The 21026-nt window shown below is 41.4% G+C and overlaps 1 protein-coding gene across 2 annotated transcripts in view; it reads right to left on the reverse strand.

The window, feature by feature from the left end:
* COL5A2 (collagen type V alpha 2 chain) overlaps nucleotides 1-21026 on the reverse strand; it is a 205954-nt gene that overhangs the window by 165084 nt on the left and 19844 nt on the right. The window contains exon 1 of one of the 2 annotated variants that reach the window (XM_045032272.1): nucleotides 16549-16823. The exons of the other annotated variant lie outside the window; for it this stretch is intronic. Coding sequence (XP_044888207.1) covers nucleotides 16549-16657 — 109 coding nt within the window. The 5' untranslated portion in view covers nucleotides 16658-16823. Of the gene's footprint in view, nucleotides 1-16548; nucleotides 16824-21026 lie in introns of those variants that run through there. 2 annotated transcript variants of the gene reach the window in all.

Here is a 21026-nt window from a genome sequence, read left to right on the forward strand (position 1 = left end):
GGAGTCATATTTGGGCATACCCTCCCAATCACACACTGATTGATCCACTGAGGATCTTTGGGAAACACGGGCCCCATCTCATATCCCATGAATCAATAATCAGAGGGGTAGCCGTGTTAGTCTGGTTCTGTAAAAGCAGCAAAGAATCCTGTGGCACCTTATAGACTAACAGACGTTTTGCAGCATGAGCTTTCGTGGGTGAATACCCACTTCTTCGGATGCAACCTTGTATTCACCCACGAAAGCTCATGCTGCAAAACGTCTGTTAGTCTATAAGGTGCCACAGGATTCTTTGCTGCTTTTACATGAATCAATAAGAAGTTCTTGACTATTATGCGCTGAGGCACCCCAGAACAGCTATCCCAAAACACAAGGAAATTAAGCAAGAAACGCAAGTAGGTGGTCAATCAAAACATGTAATAACCATGAACCAGTTAAGTCAGCAACAGTCGGAACAAAACATAACAGCCCAAATGGCAGGTATGTAGCAGCAGGCCCTGAGTAACTGCACACACCCAATACTATGTAGATACACACAAAGGAATACGAACTGGAACATTGCGTTCAGGGAGGAGGAACCAGGAAACAAACAGGAACAGGTACAGGAAGCAAAAGCAGGAAGGCTACACATACACACCAGTCATTACATTACCCTTCTATGCTTAGACATGGCTCCTCTTCCCAGATGGAAGTACAAATCTGCACTGGTACTCAGTCTGGTGAATGTGTGCATGTGTAGGGATAGAATGGATGGGAAGATAATGCTGCAAAATCCATGGCAGGCTAGGATAGTATACATCAATTTCTCTCCATTTCCAGCAGGCCATGTCCCCAACATTTCCACATACTATGTGGGCAGAAGGGCTTCTGCTGACTCAAGGATAGACGAAAGACTGAGCTCCTCTACCCTATTATTTTCTGTCCAATTTGAGCCTGTTAACCATGTTTGTCTCCACTCTGTGCCATGCAGCAGAGAGCAGGATAGGAGCCATAGTTTTACTCTCTTTTGCTTCCATATTGCAATACCAACTCAGATCTAATTTTCTGTCCATTAGCATGCGCAAGCATCTTTCAGCACTTCTCTAACATGCTGACACGTGTTTCGGATTATTTTTCCCCAGCTGGATTATAACAGCTTGCATTTTTCTAAATTGATTCTGATCTTATTATTTTCTGCCCATATTTCGATCATTTACAACAACTCCCTCTTTAGTATCAGCTGTGAATTGCATTAACATGCTGCTTCTCTCTTCTTCTAGGTCATTACTGAAGTCTCTCTACAAAATTGGACCTAAGAGAGATCCCTGTGATGTTACACACACTAGACACCTCCCCCAACTAAGTACATGATTGTTAATCTTTAATCCAGTTGTTTAGCCACCTCTCAACCCATGAACAGTGTTCATATCCAAGCCAACAGTTCTGAATCTAAAATTGAATGAGACTTTGTCAAATGCTTCATTAACAATCAAATATTATTACTACATCTACCATATTCTCATCAGACACTGGTGTTGTAAATCTAAGGGGGGTGGGGGGAAGTCTGCAGTGTCTTTCCCCTTTAAAATGACTTCACTATAATTTATTATCCCACAACACAGTGGTTCTCAAACTAGGGCTGCTGCTTGTCCAGGGAAAGCCCCTGGTGGGCCAGGCCACTTTGTTTACCTGCCACGTCCGCAGATTCGGCCGATTGTGGCTCCCACTGGCCGCTCCTTCCTGCAGCCCCCACTGGCCTGGAGTGGTGGATGCGGCAGAGAAACACACCGACCTGGCCCACCAGGGGCAGCCCTAGTTTGAGAACCACTGCCATAGCACACAAACACTATTACACTCTGTGACTAAGGTAAGGGTTAGAATCTCTTTCAGGGGATGCAAAAGGGCTGTAATGCAGTTTATGAGTCTAGCTCTAGGGGTATGTCCACACTGCAATAAAATACCTGCAGCTGACCTGTGTCAGCTGACTCAGCCTCGTGGGGCTCTGGCTGCAGGGCCAAAAAATTGCAGGGTAGACGTTCAAGGCTCAGGCTGGAGCCCAGGCTCTGGGACCCTCCTCCCTCATGTACCCTCAGTTTCTTGGAGAGATCTACAATCATTTCCAAAAACTTGAGTCTCAGATCTCCCAGGTGAACACATGGTGAAAGTTTATAAAAATATAATAAATTATCCTTGTATGTAGAAATTAAGCCAAAAGCTTGAAAACCTAAAGGCTGAGCCTAGAAAAGCTTCAGCTAGTACAGAACACAGAAGCCACTCTTCCAAGCAACATTAGCCACTATGACCATATCTCCTCAGTGCATTGTGCCTCTGCACTGGCTCCCTATTGAACACAGTACTCAATAAAAGGTTTCCATTTTAATATTCAAAGATCAGCATGGGATTGGCCGTAGGTATCCAAGAGATCACCTCTCCTTCCACAAGCATGGCCTCTTACAAGTACAGTAACTCCTCACTTAAAGTCGTCCCAGTGAATGTTGTTTTGTTGTTACGTTGCTGATCAATTAGAGAACATGCTTGTTTAAAGTTGTGCAATGCTCCCTTAGTTGTTGGGCAGCCCCCTGCTTTGTCCATTGCTTGCAGGAAGACCAGCCCGTTGCAGCTAGCTGGTGGGGGCTTGGAATCAGAGTGGACCGGCAGCCCCCCATCAGCTCCCTGCTCCCCTAAGTTCCCTGTGCGGCAGCCGCCCAGCAGGCTATCAATTGCCGCCAGTTCAGCTGTCCCTCCCCCGACTGCCATGTGCTGCTCCTGCCCTCTGCCTTGGAGCCGCTCCAGGGAGCCTCCTGCTTGCTGTGCGGGGGGGAGAGGAGGGTTGATGGGAGGAGAGAGGTGGGCTAATGTCAGGGTGTCCCCCTCTCCGCTGCTCCTGCACCCCACTTATCCCATCTCCATGTGGGGGGGCGACATGACAGGGCTCAGGACAGAGGGAGCTTCCTGGGAGCAGCTGCTGTCTCAATTTGCTGATCTACTTAACCAGGCAGTATACTTAGAATGGGGTCATCCTACTTAAAGGGGCAATGTGCATCTCTCTCTCTCTCATAGGGTGTGTGTCTCTGTCTCTGTCTGCGATGCTGTTTCCCCTCCCTCCATTCATGCTGCCTTGCAGAGTGTGAGGCTACATTAACAACAATGGGTTAACCCTACAGGGCTCAGCCAAAAGCTAGTTCATCATTTAGCAGTAAGGCATCCCCTGGGAAATATCCCACCCTCTTACACCCTCTGACTTCACCACCTCAACCAAACTTCACAATCATCATCGCTGTGTATGGTATTAAATTGTTTGTTTAAAACTTATACTGTGTGTGTTTTGTCTCGTGAAGAAAATTTCCCTGGAACCTAATCCTCTCCCCCCATTTACATTAATTCTTTTGGGGAAATTGGATTCGCTTAACATCGTTTCACTTAAAGTCGCATTTTTCAGGAACATAACTACAATGTTAAGCGAGGAATTACTGTACATTTCACTGGAAATGAGTCAATCAGTAGGTAGAGGCTCACGGGGAAAAGGGCTTCAGGAACATTCACATCCTCTGATAGGCTACTAGTGAGGCTGCCCGGTCAGTGTTGGACATTTCCTCGATGCGTATCTTTCCATTTGGGAGACTAATCTTTTAGAAAGTAAGGCTAAATAGAAAGGCATAGAAAGAACACGTAATAAGTTGGTGAAAGGAGCACACACAGATTGGTTTTGATTTCACTTTAACAATTCATAATTCAGTGTAAATTCCTTTCCTTAAAATAGCAATGAACATTAAAGACAGGATGTACTGTACCTGACAATCCTTAATTATACACCATAACCTACAGGAGATAGTAATGTTTCAGTTTCTTCTTTCAACAACACTTACTATGCCCCAGGATACTGTTAATCAAGCATCTAACATATGAACTGTAACATCTAACAATCTTAACATTCAAAGTAAGCAAAGGAAAGAACATCTTGAGATAGCTGTCTAAGGCTGTGGCTACACTTAGCGCTTCAAAGCGCTGCCGCGGCAGCGCTTTGAAGCGCTAAGTATAGTCAAAGCGCCAGCGCTGGGAGAGAGCTCTCCCAGCGCTGTCCGTACTCCACCTCCCTGTGGGGAATAACGGACAGCTTTGACCACACTGGCGCTTTGCAGCGCCGCAATTTGCAGCGCTGGAGAGGGTGTGTTTTCACACCCTGCTGCAGCGCTGCAAATTTGTAAGTGTAGCCAAGCCCTAAAAGAGACAGAAATAATTGTCACAGGGTAACAATCACAGCAGCAGCTAATCTCTATTTCAGCTTTCATTATATTTAAAGATTTGACAGAATGAAGTAGAGAAATTATTTGTGAAAAACTGAACTGGAGATAAATTGTCTTAACTCAGATTGCCTAATAGATTTATGTCTATATTTCTACACTTTAGGTCATTTCCTGACCTACTTAGATATTTAATGCCTGGAGGCATTAAAACTCAGGATGGAAAGTGAACTGACAAATCAACCAAGAGATCTCTTCCAGAATCTCTTAGAAAGATATTTAATCTAATTAACCCTGGGCAGTCAGTTTGTGTCTACTCAAAATATCTTCTGAAATTCACTGTGATACCACATGTACCCAGGAAAAGGGAAAAGAAGTTCCACTAAAAGGAAGGATCACTTGATGATTACCTGTTCTGTTCATTCTCTCTGAAACACCTTGCATTGGTCACTGTCGGAAGACAGAATAATGGGCTACATGGACTTTTGGTCTGTCCCAGTATGACCTTTCTTATGTTCTTAAGGAAAGTTTTATCTTATGTTTCACTTTTTCCCAGAAGTAAATATTTGGATCTTGGGTCTATTTTACCTGAACTAGACTCCTGGAAGAAATATTCTAATAGTCTGAATTATATACAGGAGTATGGATTATAACCAACAGTACTATAGAAATAGTCCTTGTTGAATTGAAAGCCAAAACACCATGAGATTATCCAGAGAACACAGGCACAGCTTGAAAACTAATTCTCACACCCACCTATGTTACTGTAATTCTAAAGAGTAGAAATCAAATCCTGTGAGGTTATTTACATTCCATTAAAGGAGACAGGAAGTGTTGTGGAAATATCTCTATATAAGATAGAGATAAACTCTGGTAGATGAATTTTTTACCTAAAATATTTTGCAGGTAGCTACAGAAAAACATAGAGTTATTATCCAGCAGATCTCCTGAAAGTGTGGTCAGCATTTCTCCTCACCAGAGACCAAGCCCAGTATTTGCATCCTCTAATCTTTACCAGCCAATATAGAACCTTATAGCTGTGCATGAATATGGGTCTCCTGCATAAGAGATCAACATACTATTGCCATACCTCTGGCCCTCTGATAGTCAGTCTTAATCTTCATGCTTACATAACACATGACCTTTCGGCAGCATGAGCTGATGGGATGATGGAATGCTGAAGTTGTCTCTCACTATAAGAACACCAGCACAGCAGGCAACGGCAACTTTGTGTTTTAGTTAGAAAAGATCATGATAAGTAACAGCTATTTGTGGATATTTGATCTTAATTGCCATAAGTGCTAATGGTTTATCAGCATCCAAACCTTCCTGTATTTTATTATTTTCAAACTAAAATCAGCCTATGAAACAAAAATTCCACATGCATAAATTCAATGAAAGAAAGGCTCGCCACGCAACTGAAAGCACATAAGACTTCAGTGAGGCTGAGGGGGTTATGTGGACAGGGGTGAATCTTACTCAAAATGAAACATAATACATTATATCCTGTTTTTACAAAGCAAGTGGGCATTATTGACCTCAACATGTGCACTCTATCAAATCTGCCCACTGCAAGTACAGTTCCATGCTAAATTATAATGGATGGGTAAATGACCCATACAAAATCATTTTCAGTGTAACACTGATACTGGTTTCTACCATGACATATAATTTTGTACAGGAGCAAACAAATAAAGAATGCAGTTCCCTAGCAAAGATATTCTGGAAGTAAAGAGCCACATTAGCATGTCCTGCATTTCTTCTTGACCTAAAGCTTACAGGCTTGTGAGTGCCACAGCTGAAACCTATTGGCCCAGGGCTAGCAAGTAAAACACATGCTCATATTTACATATTCTTCCCCATAGGCTTTTGAGAAGTTATCTATAATGTGCTCCTAACATTCTTTGCATTCCTGGTAAGTACAGTGACTGGAGCAATTCAGTTTAGAACAAAGTACTGGGGAAGGACTAAATTGAAAAGAGCAGGCATTTCTTCTCTTCAGAAACAGAACAAGGAAAGTGTTTTCAAATATGAGTACTTTGAATATAATGGATAAGCTTAGATGTAATTAGAGGATCTGTAATACACATATTAAAGGATCTATTCTCCTTTCCACGTGTCTGTGTAATTCCCAATGACATTAATAAGTTATGTTGGAAAGAAGAATAGTCTGAATCAATCCATATAAAACAATCCATATAATTAGTTTATTTGGTGAAAAATCCATATGAAACAGAGTTCGTTTTTACTGTTTTATACTGTTAAATTAATGTTACCTTTTATTAACTTAAAACAGAAGAAGAATACAGTCAAAGAATAATGCACAATAACAGAGTCAAAACAAAAATTGTCCCACAAAACAGTCAAACAATAGATCAGAACATGGAATGCTCTCAGGACACTCAAGATCTGATAAAGGACAAAGAAAATAAGTGTCCTTTCACCTATTAGAACTGAATATATAAATTATGCTCATCCTGACTACAGCTTATGCTGATGTTAAATTGAATGTAGTTAATCCTGAGTAGAGATAGAGATGAAGCTATCCTTCATATCTGGACTTTTGAAAGATTCTGAAGTTCTTTTCCCAATTTCAGAATTGAGTTTTTGATTTGGGAACTTCGCTGATGCTGAATTTTTAAATATTCAATGTGGACCGGATCAAACTCCCATCCTAGTCAATGGGCAATCATTCCACTGATTAAACTGGGAATGGCTTCAGACCCTAAATGGATTTCAGGCAAATTCAGACACATCAACATGATGTCTCTCAGTTTACAGTCAGGGGATTTCTCACGGCAGCATGTTCCTGAAGATCCATTAACAAATTACTGGGAAATGTGGGGACTTAGATTTCCCAGTACTAGTAATTATTTTCCTTGCTATCACTTATGCTAAATTTTAAAAATTCACTTTGGACTCATTCAAATTTAAGATAGATCAGTACATCAGAAGATAGTTTTGGATTAAAAGAATCACAGTTTGCCAAATGTTACAAACAGAAGTGATCTGGGTCTTTTGAGTGGTTAATTAAATTTGGAACATCTCCAATTATATTAAATAGTGTAAATTTTGCATCTCTGGCAATTATACAATTGAACTTTTTCCATACAACATTTACACAACTTATTGGATGTGTTTTCTTCAGTGAATTCTGAAAAGGTAACAAATATTTCCGATTATCTGAAATGCTAAAATACTGAAGTATATTTCACTGCAATCTATTTCAGGTAATATTTCAGGCAACCTAAAAAGAGATACTAAATTTACTAATGTATTTAGGGACTGATCCTGCAGCCCTTTCCCTCTAGGATTAGTCCTACTGGGACTGTACTATGGTGCCTCATCCAGTGCCTCCTGAAGTCAGTGGAAAGTCACCCATTAGCTTCAGTGGGCTTTGGAACAGGTCATCAGATCATTAGTAATGGGTGCTAATAAAAAAACTCATTAAAATAGATGAGCTAAATGAGATGGACCGAAAGGCCAGATCCAAAATCAGAAGAATCAGGAATAAAATGTTAACAAATCATGGAATTAATTTGCCTTAGTGGATATACCATGGCAAACCAAAACAGACTTATAGCAGGAGTATTTAGCAGAAAGTGTGCCTTCCACAAACAGGACTGTTACTCCATGTAGATGTTGTGTTGTTGAGTCTGAACTTTTGATGAGCTTAAACTTAATCCAGACTTGATGTCTCTGTCTGAAACTTTTAATCAAAGCTCTGACCTGCGAACTACTCATGACACCCTCCCTCCCCTTAAGTAGCCATCTCCCCTTTTGTCTTTTTAAATCTACATTTTAACCTGTTTTATCCTGTAGAATCTTGATTGATTATGCATGACCATTATGATCTGTTAATCACTTTGTTTACTTCTGTGTATAAATATTGATGCTCACCCCTAATAAACTTGCCACACTTACTCCGAAGGCTTTTAAGCTAAGGATAGTGTGAGCCCGTTGATCAACGAAGTGTTGTCTGGTCTCTGACAGATTTGTGAGCCCCATACCAACTCCGCACGAACTCGGGTGCTGGAGAGGTAAGTAAGGACTTGCTTTTTTACCTAACAGTGTCACTGACTTTAAACAGTGGCACCTTCTCATTATCAAAGGTTGCTCCGCAGAAGACTTAATTCTGCAAGTTTCCTTTATCCTAACTAAGGATGCTCCAGTCTCCAAAAGCCTTTGCATAATTTCCTGAAGTACGGAAAACAAGTGATTCAAATGTTGTTATCTGGGAACTTTTTAACATAACATAACACAACACACAATACTATAATAATCCTATCACTATCTTGGAGGCAAAGCATGACTGTGTATATCTGAAAAATGGTGTCACCTCAGAAGCACCTTTTATTGTTTAAAAGCATGAACTATGTAGCTACATATCCTCCTGAGAGACATTATATGTCACATAAGTGTAAATGGAGTATGTTCCAGTCATTTTATTTCAAGTTGAGACTGTAGTACCTGATTTCCTCAAAATCTGGAGAATGTATATTTCTGTAAATGGACATTTCTGTTCATTCCCCTCTTGTTATATATAGAGTTAATGCACGTATCATTCCAACCTATGTTAAACATACAGTTAACATGTACAACAATCAATGTTATATAATGTTTTGGAAGTGTGATTTAACATATCGTTAGATTCTGCCATTAAAATTTGTCAACTTCCAATTATTATTTCCTGAGAAATCACCAGTAAATATGCCCAGTGACTGAAGTTTTAGTATTACTAAAATAAGTAAGACACAGAATTGTGAGATTTCTTCTAAAGGATGTGAAATCATTAATTTCAGTGAAAAAGCAAGGGATAGCAAGATGGGACAAAAAGATGGGACGGCACCAACACTTACAACAGAAGTAAGAATATTGTATCAAATGGCATTTCTATTCTAATTTTCTATGTATACAGCTCTGTGCTCTAATCTGCATTGCCTAGGCTTCCGTCCTATGTAACGGCATGTATAAATTGTAATTATGGACACTCTAGGACAGAAGAAAACCCAAGCTAGGTCAGCCACTGGCATTTAAATGAGTTGAATTTTTCACATTGAAAAGATGCTATACTTTTGGACTTGCACAAGTAAAAACTATTTCCTATGTGTTATAATGGATATTTTAGACTTTTTAGGTAGCATGAGGTATTTTACTATGAGTTTAACAAAACTCAAGATTTGTATTATTTGATGGTGAGAAGTATGCAGATAGATTCCAATGTTTCTAACTACAAAGTGGTTTTGATGACACTTGAGATTTCATGTTATGAGACTTCTGACATTTCTGAATGTTCTGAAGTTTCAGTCCCCAGTAAGCTTTTGTTACAAATTAAAATTCCAGGTTGGCTTGATTATTTTATTCATTTTTCTCTAAGGGAAACTGTGTTTGCCTTATTTTTGCCCTATATACTTTACTAAATTAAGAATGGATTATTCCTTTGTTTACAAAAGCAATTATTAAACTGGAAACACCACCTCTCTCCCCCAGTTCAAATGAAAATCCACTGAACCAGCACTTGATGACTTACATTTTCCAAATCAAATTTTCTCAGCAGTTTTTCTATTCTTAGGACCGAGTATACAAAAATGAGCAAGTCACAAAGGCAGAAACTTAGCAGAAAAGATCTAAACTCATGTACATATAAGGACTGATCACATGTCTGAAGCTGGAATTTGCTCTGTTTTTTATTCCTTGGAACACAGCTCAGTGCCTTTCTCTGTATACTGTGAAAAGTTACATAAAAGAACTGTCACATTATAATCACTCTTATCTTCCCTCGGAGTCACTAATCCTTCCCTGCCCCCTCCCTCCCACAAACCCACTGTATCTTTTCTCTCACAGAATGCTGTGTGGTCTAGTTGTTTAAACAGAGAAGGGGGAAAACAGAGAGTGCCTAGGTTCTAATCCTGATCATAGGCAAATCATTTAACCTCCGATGGTTCAGTGAACCCAGATGGAAATCTGGATGGACCACACTGAAAAAAGATGCTGCTTCTAAGATGGGCTTTCCTAAGTAAATATATAATAAAGTCACTGCTGTTTGGCAGAAGTTTTATTTTTTCAATTTTTGTAAAGAAAAGAATGTAAGAGGGGAAAAGTAGGTTCCTGACAAGTTAACATAATGGCCCTTGCAATTGATGTTAATAAACAATATTAATGGACCTGATCCTGCAATCTTATATGAACAAAGGTTGCAAAATCCATCCTAACTGTGCTAATATTAAAATATATTAACACTTAAAGAGAATTAACATTCAACAATAAATGGTGCATGGGAGTGTGAGAGAGAAGGAAAGAGATGAGATGATGATGTGGTTTCTATGGCAATAATCTGTGGTAAACTGTGGTAAAAATTCCAGTACTATAAGGCAAAGCACACAATTATTTTTAAATTCAATGAAATTTTTAAATGAGTAGATATGATCTTTTAGAGGTATTCAGCAGATGTGCATCACTTATGTGAACCACACTCTCTCTCTTCTAAGCAGATTTCATAACTTTGAACTAAACTGCCAGCTCCCATGGTGGGAGGAAATGTCCAAGAGGTTCCCCTTGGAGAGTTTTTTCTACATAGTTTCACAGATGGAGGAGCAGTACCGCCAGTCACACATGTTCAAAAATCATGAGTCAGATCCCAAAATATCATGAGATTTTAAAAATACATTTCCAATCTTTATTCAATTTCTGATTTTTCATAGATTCATAGTAGGGCTGGAAGGGATCTTGAGAGGTCATCAAGTCCAGCCCCATGCATTGAGGCAGGACCACGTAAACCTGGACCATCCCTGACAGATGTTTGTCCACCCTGTTCCTAAAAACCTCCAATGGTAGGGATTCCACAATCTCCTTGGAAGCCTATTCCAGAGCTTAAGTACCCTTATAGTTACAAAGATTTTCCTAATATCTAACCTAAATCTTCCTTGCTGCAGTTTACACCCATTACTTCTTTCCCTACCTTCAGCGGATATGGAGTTCAATTGACCACCATCCTCTTTATAACAGCCCTTGACATATTGAATACTGGTATCAAGTTCACCCTCAGTCTTCTTTTCTTGAGACTAACTATGACCAGTTATTTTACCTTTCCTGATAGGTCAGGTTTTCAAACCTTTTATAATTTTTGTTGCTCTCTTCTGGACTCTCTCCAATTTATCCACATCTTTCTTAAAGTGTGGCACCCAAAGCTGAACACTCCAGCTGAGACTTCATCAGTGCTGTGTACAGCAGGAGAATTACCTCCCGTGTCTTCCATATGACACTTCTCTTAGTACACCCCAGAATGACATTAGCCTTTTTTGTAATTGCTTCACATTGTTGACTCATTCAATTTGTGATCTACTATAATTCCTAGATCCTTTTCATCAGTACTACTGCCTAGCCAATTGTTGTCCATTTTGTATTTGTGTATCGATTTTTTCCTTCCTATGTGCAGTACTTTGCACTTGTCTTTATTGAATTTCATCTTGTTGATTTCAGACTGATTCTCCAATTTCCAAAGTCATTTTGAATTCTAATTCTGTCCTCCAAAGTGCTTGCAGCCCTTCCCAGCTTGTTGTCATTCGCAAATGTAATGAGCATACTCTCCACTCCATTATCCAAGTTCTTAAAGAAAACATTGAATAGTAGTAGACCCAGGACTGATCCATGTGGCACCACATTCAATACATCTGCCCAATTTGACAGTGAGCAACTGATAACTATTCTTTGAGTACAGTCTTTCAACCAGTTTTTCACCCATCTTATAGTAATTTTATCTAAAGTATATCTCCTTAGTTTGCCTATGAGACTGTCATGTGGTAGTGTGTCAGAAGCCTTACTAAAATCAAGGTATACCACATCCACTGCTCCCCCCCATCTACTATGCCAGTAACCCTGTCAAAGAAAGAAATTAGATTGGTTTGGAATAATTTGTTCTTGACAAATCCATAGCCTTTAGGGGTCATATTTTCCAATTCTCTTTTGCCGCCATAAGATCCAGAAATGTCTCTTTTTTTTAAAAATGGAAGCAGAGATTCTTATGTAATCAGATGACTCCAGGAGCTGAGGTTTTATGAAAAACACCTGATTAATTCTGTGAGGCCAGTGAGGAGACAATGTGCATATCTTCCAGCCCTACATCCACCACACACAGTGCTATTCATTCGTATCTCCACTCTGGCCAGACTCTATCTCTCTTCCCTCTGTGTAGATCCCAACCTTATTGAGACGCCTCCATTGAGTCCTAAGGTAGGAGTGACAGTGTCACAAAGGGAAAAGACCTTCTCTGTGGGAGGATCTTGCTTGAGTTTTTTTTAAAGAGTTTTTAAGAGCTTGCTCACTCAGAAGAACAAGAAAAAACCAAATGGCTCAATCGTGCTAAAGCACCCTTCAGTGGGAGTGGGACTGACCTCACAATATGTGGGATGTTACAGGTGTAAGATATTGGAATGCATGCAGGAGGCAAGGAAATTTTCCACATTTTGGAGTAAATTTAACCAAAAGCTGGTAAGAGAAGTAAACTGAACTACTCAGAGACTATAAGAACACACAGAAATCCAGGAAATTATTGCCATAGGTAAGCACTACCATATCCAGATGGAGTTTGGAGGAGACTATAAATCTTCCTGCACTGAGGCAATTCCCAGTATCTCAACTCAGATTCAGACAAGCAAGAGTGAAGACAGCGATGTTCTAGTTTTCATGAAATGACTCTTGTGGTGTGTCACTATGGATGGCTTTTAAGGAAACTGGCAGAGAGCTGGTGCACAGGCAAGGAATGTTCTAGGACAGTGGTTTTCAAACTTTTTTTCTGGCAACCCAGCTGAAGAAAATTCTTGATGCTCGCGACCCAACGGAGCTGGGGATGAGGGGGTTTGGGGTGTGGGAGTGACTCAGAGCTGGGGGAGAGGGTGGGGGTGAGGGCTGTGGGTGGGGCTGCGAATGAGGGGTTCAGGGTGTGGGAGGGGGCTTTGGGGTGGGGCAGGGAGTTGGGGTGCAGGAGGAGGGCTCCCTGTCAGCGTTGCAATGTGGGGTGCTAAGGCAGGCTTCCTGCCTTTCCTGGCACCGCGGACTGCGCTGTGCCCCGGAAGCAGCCAGCAGCAGGCACTGCCCCCCCCCACCCCCGGGAACCAGCCAATGGGAGTGCGGAGCCGGTGCTCGGGGCCGGGGCAGCATGCAGAGTCCTGTGGCCCCCCTGTCTAGAAGCCGGACCTACTGCTGGCCACTTCCAGGGCGCAGCGTGGTGTCAGAACAGGTAGGAACTAGCCTGCCTTAGCCAGGTAGCACCGCCGATGAGAGACTTTTAACAGCCTGGTCGGCAGTGCTGACCAGAACTGCCACGACCCAGTGCCTTACGTTCTGCGACCCAGTACTGGGTCACGACCTGCAGTTTGAAAATCACTGGCCTAGGAGCATGCAATGGTTCTGCCAACAGTTTCCCCTACTCTGAGCCCTAAGGCAGGAGGAAGAAGACCTTAACTAATGCCTACTCCCAGTGCTCACTACAGGGCCAAGTACTGGAAGGCTATGTATGGCCCACAAACCACAATTCCAGCCACCACGTGGGCTCCATTTGACCGTCCTGCACTCCTAAACTAGCCTGGACCAGTACACAGAATTTAGACTGAAGACCAGCATCCTTCTCTCTACCGAGGCATTTATAGCACACTTACCTACATGGTATCAAACTGCACTTCCAAATGACACTTAAAGGAACACTCTCAAGTTGGCTAGTCCCATAATTAGGCCTACCATATGTTTGAAATTTTTGTTCTTTTTAACATGCATTTACCATGTCTTTGCCATACATAACTACTGCCAACCAAGTAATCTTGTCATGAGCAACCTTACCAAAGCAAATCGATATGCACTGGCATTGGGGAAGAAAGATTCTGTAGGGAAATAGATTTCATTTTAAAGTGATGATAAGCATCACAGAGAATTGTTAAATGATGTCTTTGTTTTTAAAGTCCTTTAGTGCACCTACTCAGTCATCCTTTGAAATCCATTCAGGAATTTTCTACCTGCTTTACTACTTTCAATCTAGCTGTCCTTCCACACACACGGGCACCCCAGTCTCATGCTGAGCACCATATACATTCTGTTAGTTATATTAGCAACAGTTGTGTGTTTTTCCTCATTCCTCCCTGTTGGCAGGAGTTTTATTTATTTATTCTATATTTTTAGTGTGGGAATGCTAAATCAATGCAGAGAGTTCTCCATTTTTTTCAAAAGCAGCAAGACTGGTAGTCATTCTAATCTAAGATTTCCAAAACACTCCCTCCTCCCCCCATTTCCCCAGATACATCTGTAATTTGGGAAGTATGGCACACACCTGCTATCATTTGTTCTCTAGCAGTTCAGGGCAGTTTTGGGGGGAGGGAGAAGGGAAGAGGTGGAAGGGGAGCTGTATTGAATCACTTACAGTACATGACACTATGCACTGATCTCAGACCCCTGCAATAACTTGCAATGACAACAAAGTGGGCTAAGGACAAACTAAGCTGTGAATTTTCTTTGCATTTATGGGCCTAAATCAGGCTCTTAATCAGAATCTAATGCCATTTTTCACATACAACTTAACAAGTGCACCAGATTGAGATACAAACAAACTATAGAGATGAATTTCCTTCCCCACTTCAATACAAACACATTTTCTTTCCAAATAATCGAACAGTTCTTTTTTACACTGAGCATGGCAGGAGGAGTTTCCTCGTGTAATTATGCTAAACACGAGCCAGTGCATTCTTAAGCAGAAAGAGCAATAACTGAAAATGATGCAAGAGACAAGTTATCTTATGATACCACATTTCACAATCTGGCCTATCAAATGCACGTTACTGTTTACTGAGAGTTCAGTATATATAAAGTGCATTTGAAAAAATGTTGTTACATCAAGGGCTTAACCCACAGTTCCCATAATAGCAATGATCAAATAAATGGCATGTATTATGCCTGCAGAAATCTCATTTAAAATTTGCCTTTTTTTAAAAAAAGTTACAGGAAGGTCATTAATGAAATTAGAAGCTCCATGTTCTTCATTTAATAGCCTGATATTCTACATCTAGGTTCTTCCTTTCTAGTTACCATTATATCTGAAAAATGTACAAGATATGTCCCGCTTTATGGCAACCATATGAAATATATTCCCAAGTCTACACAAAGTGCTCCCTCTATAGGGCTTCTTATACAATGTACAGAATCATAAACTTCTCATTTTCTCCCACAGGAGTGCAAACATTTTCAAAATAATTTCACTGTTTTATTCATTAGGATTTGAATTCCCATCACTTATGCAGTGCCCTGTATTGCAGATTATGGGAGAGGATTTAATAACAAAACATAACAAAACAAACAAACAAACGGGAAACTGCATGATAGGATGCAATAAAATCATTGTCATTTGCATTGAATTTTAGCCTATTAGTCACTTCTACGTCTTTTCCCATTAACCTTTGATTTATTATGTAAGAAACCTAGCCTAGGGCACTATACCTACTGGATTAAATATAACTAGTCTTTACACTTTTCAAAAAGACATAATACACCAATGCATCTGAATTTGGCAATATAGTAGAAAAGGCCACTATAAAGTTTCCTGAATATCCATCACTTTCTTGCAGTTACATGATATTAAGTATAAAGGAACATAAAGCCTGCCATGCCACATAAGTAAAGTACGAAGTTTGCTTCCTTCAAACGTCCTGGAGAAAACTATCACTGTCCAGATAAGCAAGTCAAAAGGGTGGGGAAGTATCATGCAAGAAAAGCCTGGATTCCATCAAATCCTGTCCCTGGGAAGTAAACCGGGAGAAAGAAAGAAAGAAAGAAAGAAAGAAAGAAAGAAAGAAAGAAAGAAAGAAAGAAAGAAAGAATGTAATAAAGCAGATGCAGCTCAGTGCAAAAAGACTCCACCCTGCAAGGCTTCTGTGTTTATTTCTCTCAACTCGGCTCAGATTGTTCAGGCTAGTTTCCAACCCCAGAGACTGCATTTAGTCTCAACCCAAGCACTTTCTTTTGTTGAAACTTTCCAGTTTCCCCAGCCCCACACGGAGTTAATGCCAAGCAACCGGGTTTATTCCTAAATGCTCCACAGAAACATTTTGCATTTAATTGTTCTCCCCCGATCTTCCACCGAAGGCAAGAGACTTGGGAACCCTGCAAAGCTCCAGCTTAAAAAAGCTCAGTTGTCTTCCGATCAGATTCCCAAGGTGCAAACCTCTCAGCCCCCTTCTCTGCATTTAAATCACGAAGTCTCACAATTACTGTATCCCACAGGCTTTCTAGTGCACTTTTTATCCAAACTATGCAATAAACAGGCTGCACACAAAGAAAAAAGGAAACTCACCACCCACAAATTCTTCTTCAAATTCTTCTTGTGCTTTTATTGTTATAAATTGCCCTAATAAAGCAGCAAGAATTAAAAAAGTTCTTGTTTGCACCCAGATTGCCATCATGTCTAAATATTAGACATGTGTATCCTCCTGGGCAGCAAAAAGTGCAAAAACTTAAGCTTATTTTAGCACCATGAAGTCAGCTGTGGGATCTTTTCCTTTCAGCACTAGCTCCAGGACAAAGTCTGCAAGCCCCGTTTTTCAGCACCAGCTCCGTCACAGTCTGCAAACACTTTTTTGAAGTGATGCAGCTTTAAATAGGAAGAATGCTGCCTCCACTTCTTTTCCTGCCCCTTTTCAGCTTGTTCAGGCTCATAGTCATCCAGTCCCTGCCAAGCAACAGTCTGATTGATGGTAAACAACCGAATCAGAACTAGCTTTACTTTTCCTTGAACTTTTCCTTTTACAAATATATTTTCAGGATCTTTTCCTGCTGCTGTACAGTAAAGATAATGTATCAGAGCAATTTATTAAGAGACTCAAACGTATTTGAACAAAAGGCTGCTGAGAAGAGAGTGGTCTGCTCCTTACAGACATTCCTGGCTGCTGAAAGGGGCCAGGGATAGGAGAATATATACCCTGTCTTTAGCCACTGACAGGGGACTCTACCCCTTACAAGCTGCTGGGAAGAGGCTCTCCCCTTCCCTTTTGAACACCGAGTGGAAGTTAAACGATCCACCTCCCTCTGAGTTTGCTGCAACACCTACCACCATCCCAGCCCCTGAGACACCACAAGAGCTACCAACCCCCGCTAGTTACTGTAAGGGGGATTACCCTGCTTGGACTGCCATAAAGGGGCTCTCACTTATCTGCCCCCAAGTTACTGGGGCTATCTCTACTTTCTGTCCTACCTACTGGGAGGAAGATCCCTGATTATTGCAAACTTCTGGAAGAAGCTTTACTGCCCTGGCAGCCAGAATGGTGGTCTACCTACTTACCTTTCCCTGGTCAATATGCCTCCACCCCCTGGCAACTACCTAAATCCTCACCTCCCATTCAGCCACTGGGAGAGTGCTCTACTTAACATTCCAGATCCTGGGAGAGAACCATCTGAATCCTCTACACCCAGCTAGTCACTGGAAGTAGACTCTACCCTTCTTTACCTCATCCTCCCAGCACAGCTCAGCGGCTGGGGAAGCTCAACCCGTGTCCCCCTGACTTCTGGGATGGGATCACCTGCTCCTGCTGGGTGGGAATGTTTAATCCCATCTGCTGGGAGAGGCTATATCCTTCCTGGCCATTTGAAGGGGAAAAGGTATCAGCATCAGCAGCCAGGGAGTCACAGTCTGGAGCAGCCAGAGCAAGAGTCCAATCCCTGCTCCCAGTGGCTGCAGTGGGAGGTAGACTTTCTTGCCATGATTTGGGTGCAAATGGGGAAGATGTTTCAAAAGGAAGGAGGGAAGTTTCCTTCGTTTAGAGTCAGTTTCAGTTGGAGTGAAAAAGATCAAGGAACCAGCCTCTTATCAGAGTAGTAAGTTTTAGAAAGGAATAAATTGGTTTATGTTTATTTTCTTTTGTAACTTGTCTTTGTGCAATTAGGGGAGTAATCAAATTTGGGTATTCTTGTGTGTACTAAGGTTTTTGCCCAGGGGAAGATCCTGTGTTTTAAATCTGTTGTCTGTGAGATCAGCTTGTATGCTGTCTCCCAGAGGTTTTTTCTTTTACCTTTCTTTTCTTTAATTAAAAGCCTTCTTTTTAAGAACCTGATTGATTTTTTCCCTGTTTTTTAGATCCAAGGGACTTGGATCTGGACTCACCAGGGAATTGGTGGAGGAGTCTCTCAAGGCTACCCAGGGAGGGGAAGATTTTGGGGGGGAAGACAGTTTTCTCCAGATAACTCAGACATCTGAATGGTGGCAGCGAGACCAGATCTTAGCTGGTAATTAAGCTTAGAGGTGTTATGCAGGTCCCCACATCTGTACCCTAAAGTTCAGAGGGGGGTGAGACCTATGACACATACATATAGGCAAACCAGTCTCCAGCATAAGCAAATATAAACACTTTTAATAAGCTGAGGACAGTTTACTACATGATCTTATTACAAAAATGAGCATAAGAATACACAGAAAACTTGTCCCCACATAGCAAGATGCATTTCCACTAACAAGGAACCTTTCAAGAAGATTTGAAATAGAGCTGGTCAAAATTTTTCAAAATTCAAGTGAATTTTTTTGTTAAAGTTCGAAGTGTGACTGGGGATGAAAATTTCACAACATTTTTCTCCTGCTTTGTGACAAGCTCTAGTATGAAGTTCTCTATGGATAAGGTCCCAAGATCTCAGATGCTACCCTATCCCAAAGTATCGCAGACCCTATAATTCCCTATAGCCCTCCATGTCCCCTCACTCCAACCCCCCTCCATCAGTGAATCCTCTCCCTGACAATCCTCCATCACTCCTACCTGGTGCTGCCTTTTAGGGCCCTGTTTGTCTTAAACTGTTTGCTTAGGTAGCAAGGCCACAGTCTCCTTGGATTAGGAAAGGCAGCTGTGGGAGAAAAAAAGAACAAAGGGATCAGGTGGTTGGCAATTGCTTAGGGAAGGTCCTCTCTAGAGCTGTGCAAACAGTTGCAAATTCAGTTTGAAATCACATCACAAATGTTAGTTAGAACTGATTCAGAGGCCCTGGAGTCCAAAAGGTTACTGTGTTAACACACTCAGCTTTCCCTTAGCCAGACCTCATTCCTAGCCCATAGGTTAGTTTTGGTTTGATGATTTTGTCCCCATTTGCATAGTTTTGCTGGTATCAAATGTGGAACCAAATTAGTTTGAGATTTGATGCAATAACAGGATTTAGATCTCTAGGAAACTTTCCCTTTCAAAAGCAGGATGTTAATATGTGAACCAGAAAGACAATGTTTGTTACCTTATAGCAACTGGAGGTTCTTCAAGATATGTGGTCCCTATCTGTATTCCACCGAGGGGTACACATGCGCTCCATGCACGAGGAGAGAGAGAGTTCTGAAAGCAGCATCCATTGGTCCACACCTGCACCCTGGCTCACCTCAGGCCTCCAACCGAGGAAATAAGGGGTAGAGCAGACAGACCGCCTCTCCAGTTCCTTCTCCACTGCAAATCAAAGAAGATCCAAAGCAGAGGAGAAGGAAAATGAGTAGTGGAATACAAGCAAGGACCACACATCTTGAAGAACACCAGTTTCTATAAGGTAAGTAACTTTCTCTTCTTCTTCAAGTGCTGATCCCTATGTGTAATTCCACTGTGGGTGACTGACAAGCTGCATTCAAATAGGAGGAGGGGGCGAGGTTGGAGGTGGCAGAGCCGAATGGGGGACTGCCGTTCCAAAAGATGCATCAGCAGAAGAGTCCTGTACCAAGGCATAATGATTTGTAAGCATGTGAATGCAACTCCACGTAGCTGCCTTTCAGATATCAAGGAGAAGCATTTCTTAAAGTGATGCTATGGACGCTGCTTACGCTCTTGTGGAATGAACTCTTATCCTCTGAGTCTGGGGGGAAGATTAGACAGCTGATAGCAGAACAAAATACATCCTGAGATCCATATTGAAATTCTTTGAGAAGATACAGCCTAACCCCTGACTCTTTCCGCTATGGAGACAAACAATCTCCTTTCTTCTGAGGATGCATGTGGTTTTGTGAAGAGCACAAGGTGAACTGACTGGTTCAGGTGAAACTCAGACTACTTTGGGGGTGAGTTTAGGGTGTAAACACAATGAAATTTTGTTTATAGCACCATCAGTGCTCCAAGTTCACCAACCTTCCTAGCTGAAGAGATGGCTACCAGGAATGCAACCTTCATGGAAAGTGGACACATGGAGCAAGAAGCTAATGGTTCAAAAAGGAGGCATAATAAGTACTGAGAGAACAAGATTCAAGTCCCATTGGGGGTAGGCTTTTTTTTTTTTTTTAATATCCAGAAAGGTTCTGATTAGACCATTCCAGAATCTGCTACTCAATGGGTGTGGGAAGATAGAGTAGCCCTGTGATTGCTGCCAAAAGGAGCTGATGGACAAACTTGCTGTCTTTAATGAAAGAATACAGTCCAAAATAAGAGGAATATCCACAGCTTCTCTGGATATATGTCTTTGATATCCTCAAATAAACTCTTCCACTTGGCTAGGTAACATTTCCTAGCGGAATCCTTCCTGCTATTAGAAAGGATGCTCTATATAGCTTCACAACATGATCATTCTAAAGACAATGTCCATACAAAACCCAAGCCCTGAGATAAAGTGGACGTGGGTTGGTCTTGCTTCATCTTGCTGTTCCCCTGGGTCAGGAGATCAGAAAATGCAGAATAATGATCGATGCCCAAGATGACATGCATAGGAGGTTCAGGAATCAAAACTGTCTGGGCCAGCTGGGGGCAATGAGGATGATGCATGCCCTATCCTGCCGAATCTTGTGCAAAACATGGTCTGACCATGGAAGAAATAGTGTTGCCCTGCAAGTGGCAA

The sequence above is a fragment of the Mauremys mutica genome, chromosome 10 (assembly GCF_020497125.1).
Source record: "Mauremys mutica isolate MM-2020 ecotype Southern chromosome 10, ASM2049712v1, whole genome shotgun sequence".
NCBI lineage: Eukaryota > Metazoa > Chordata > Testudines > Geoemydidae > Mauremys > Mauremys mutica.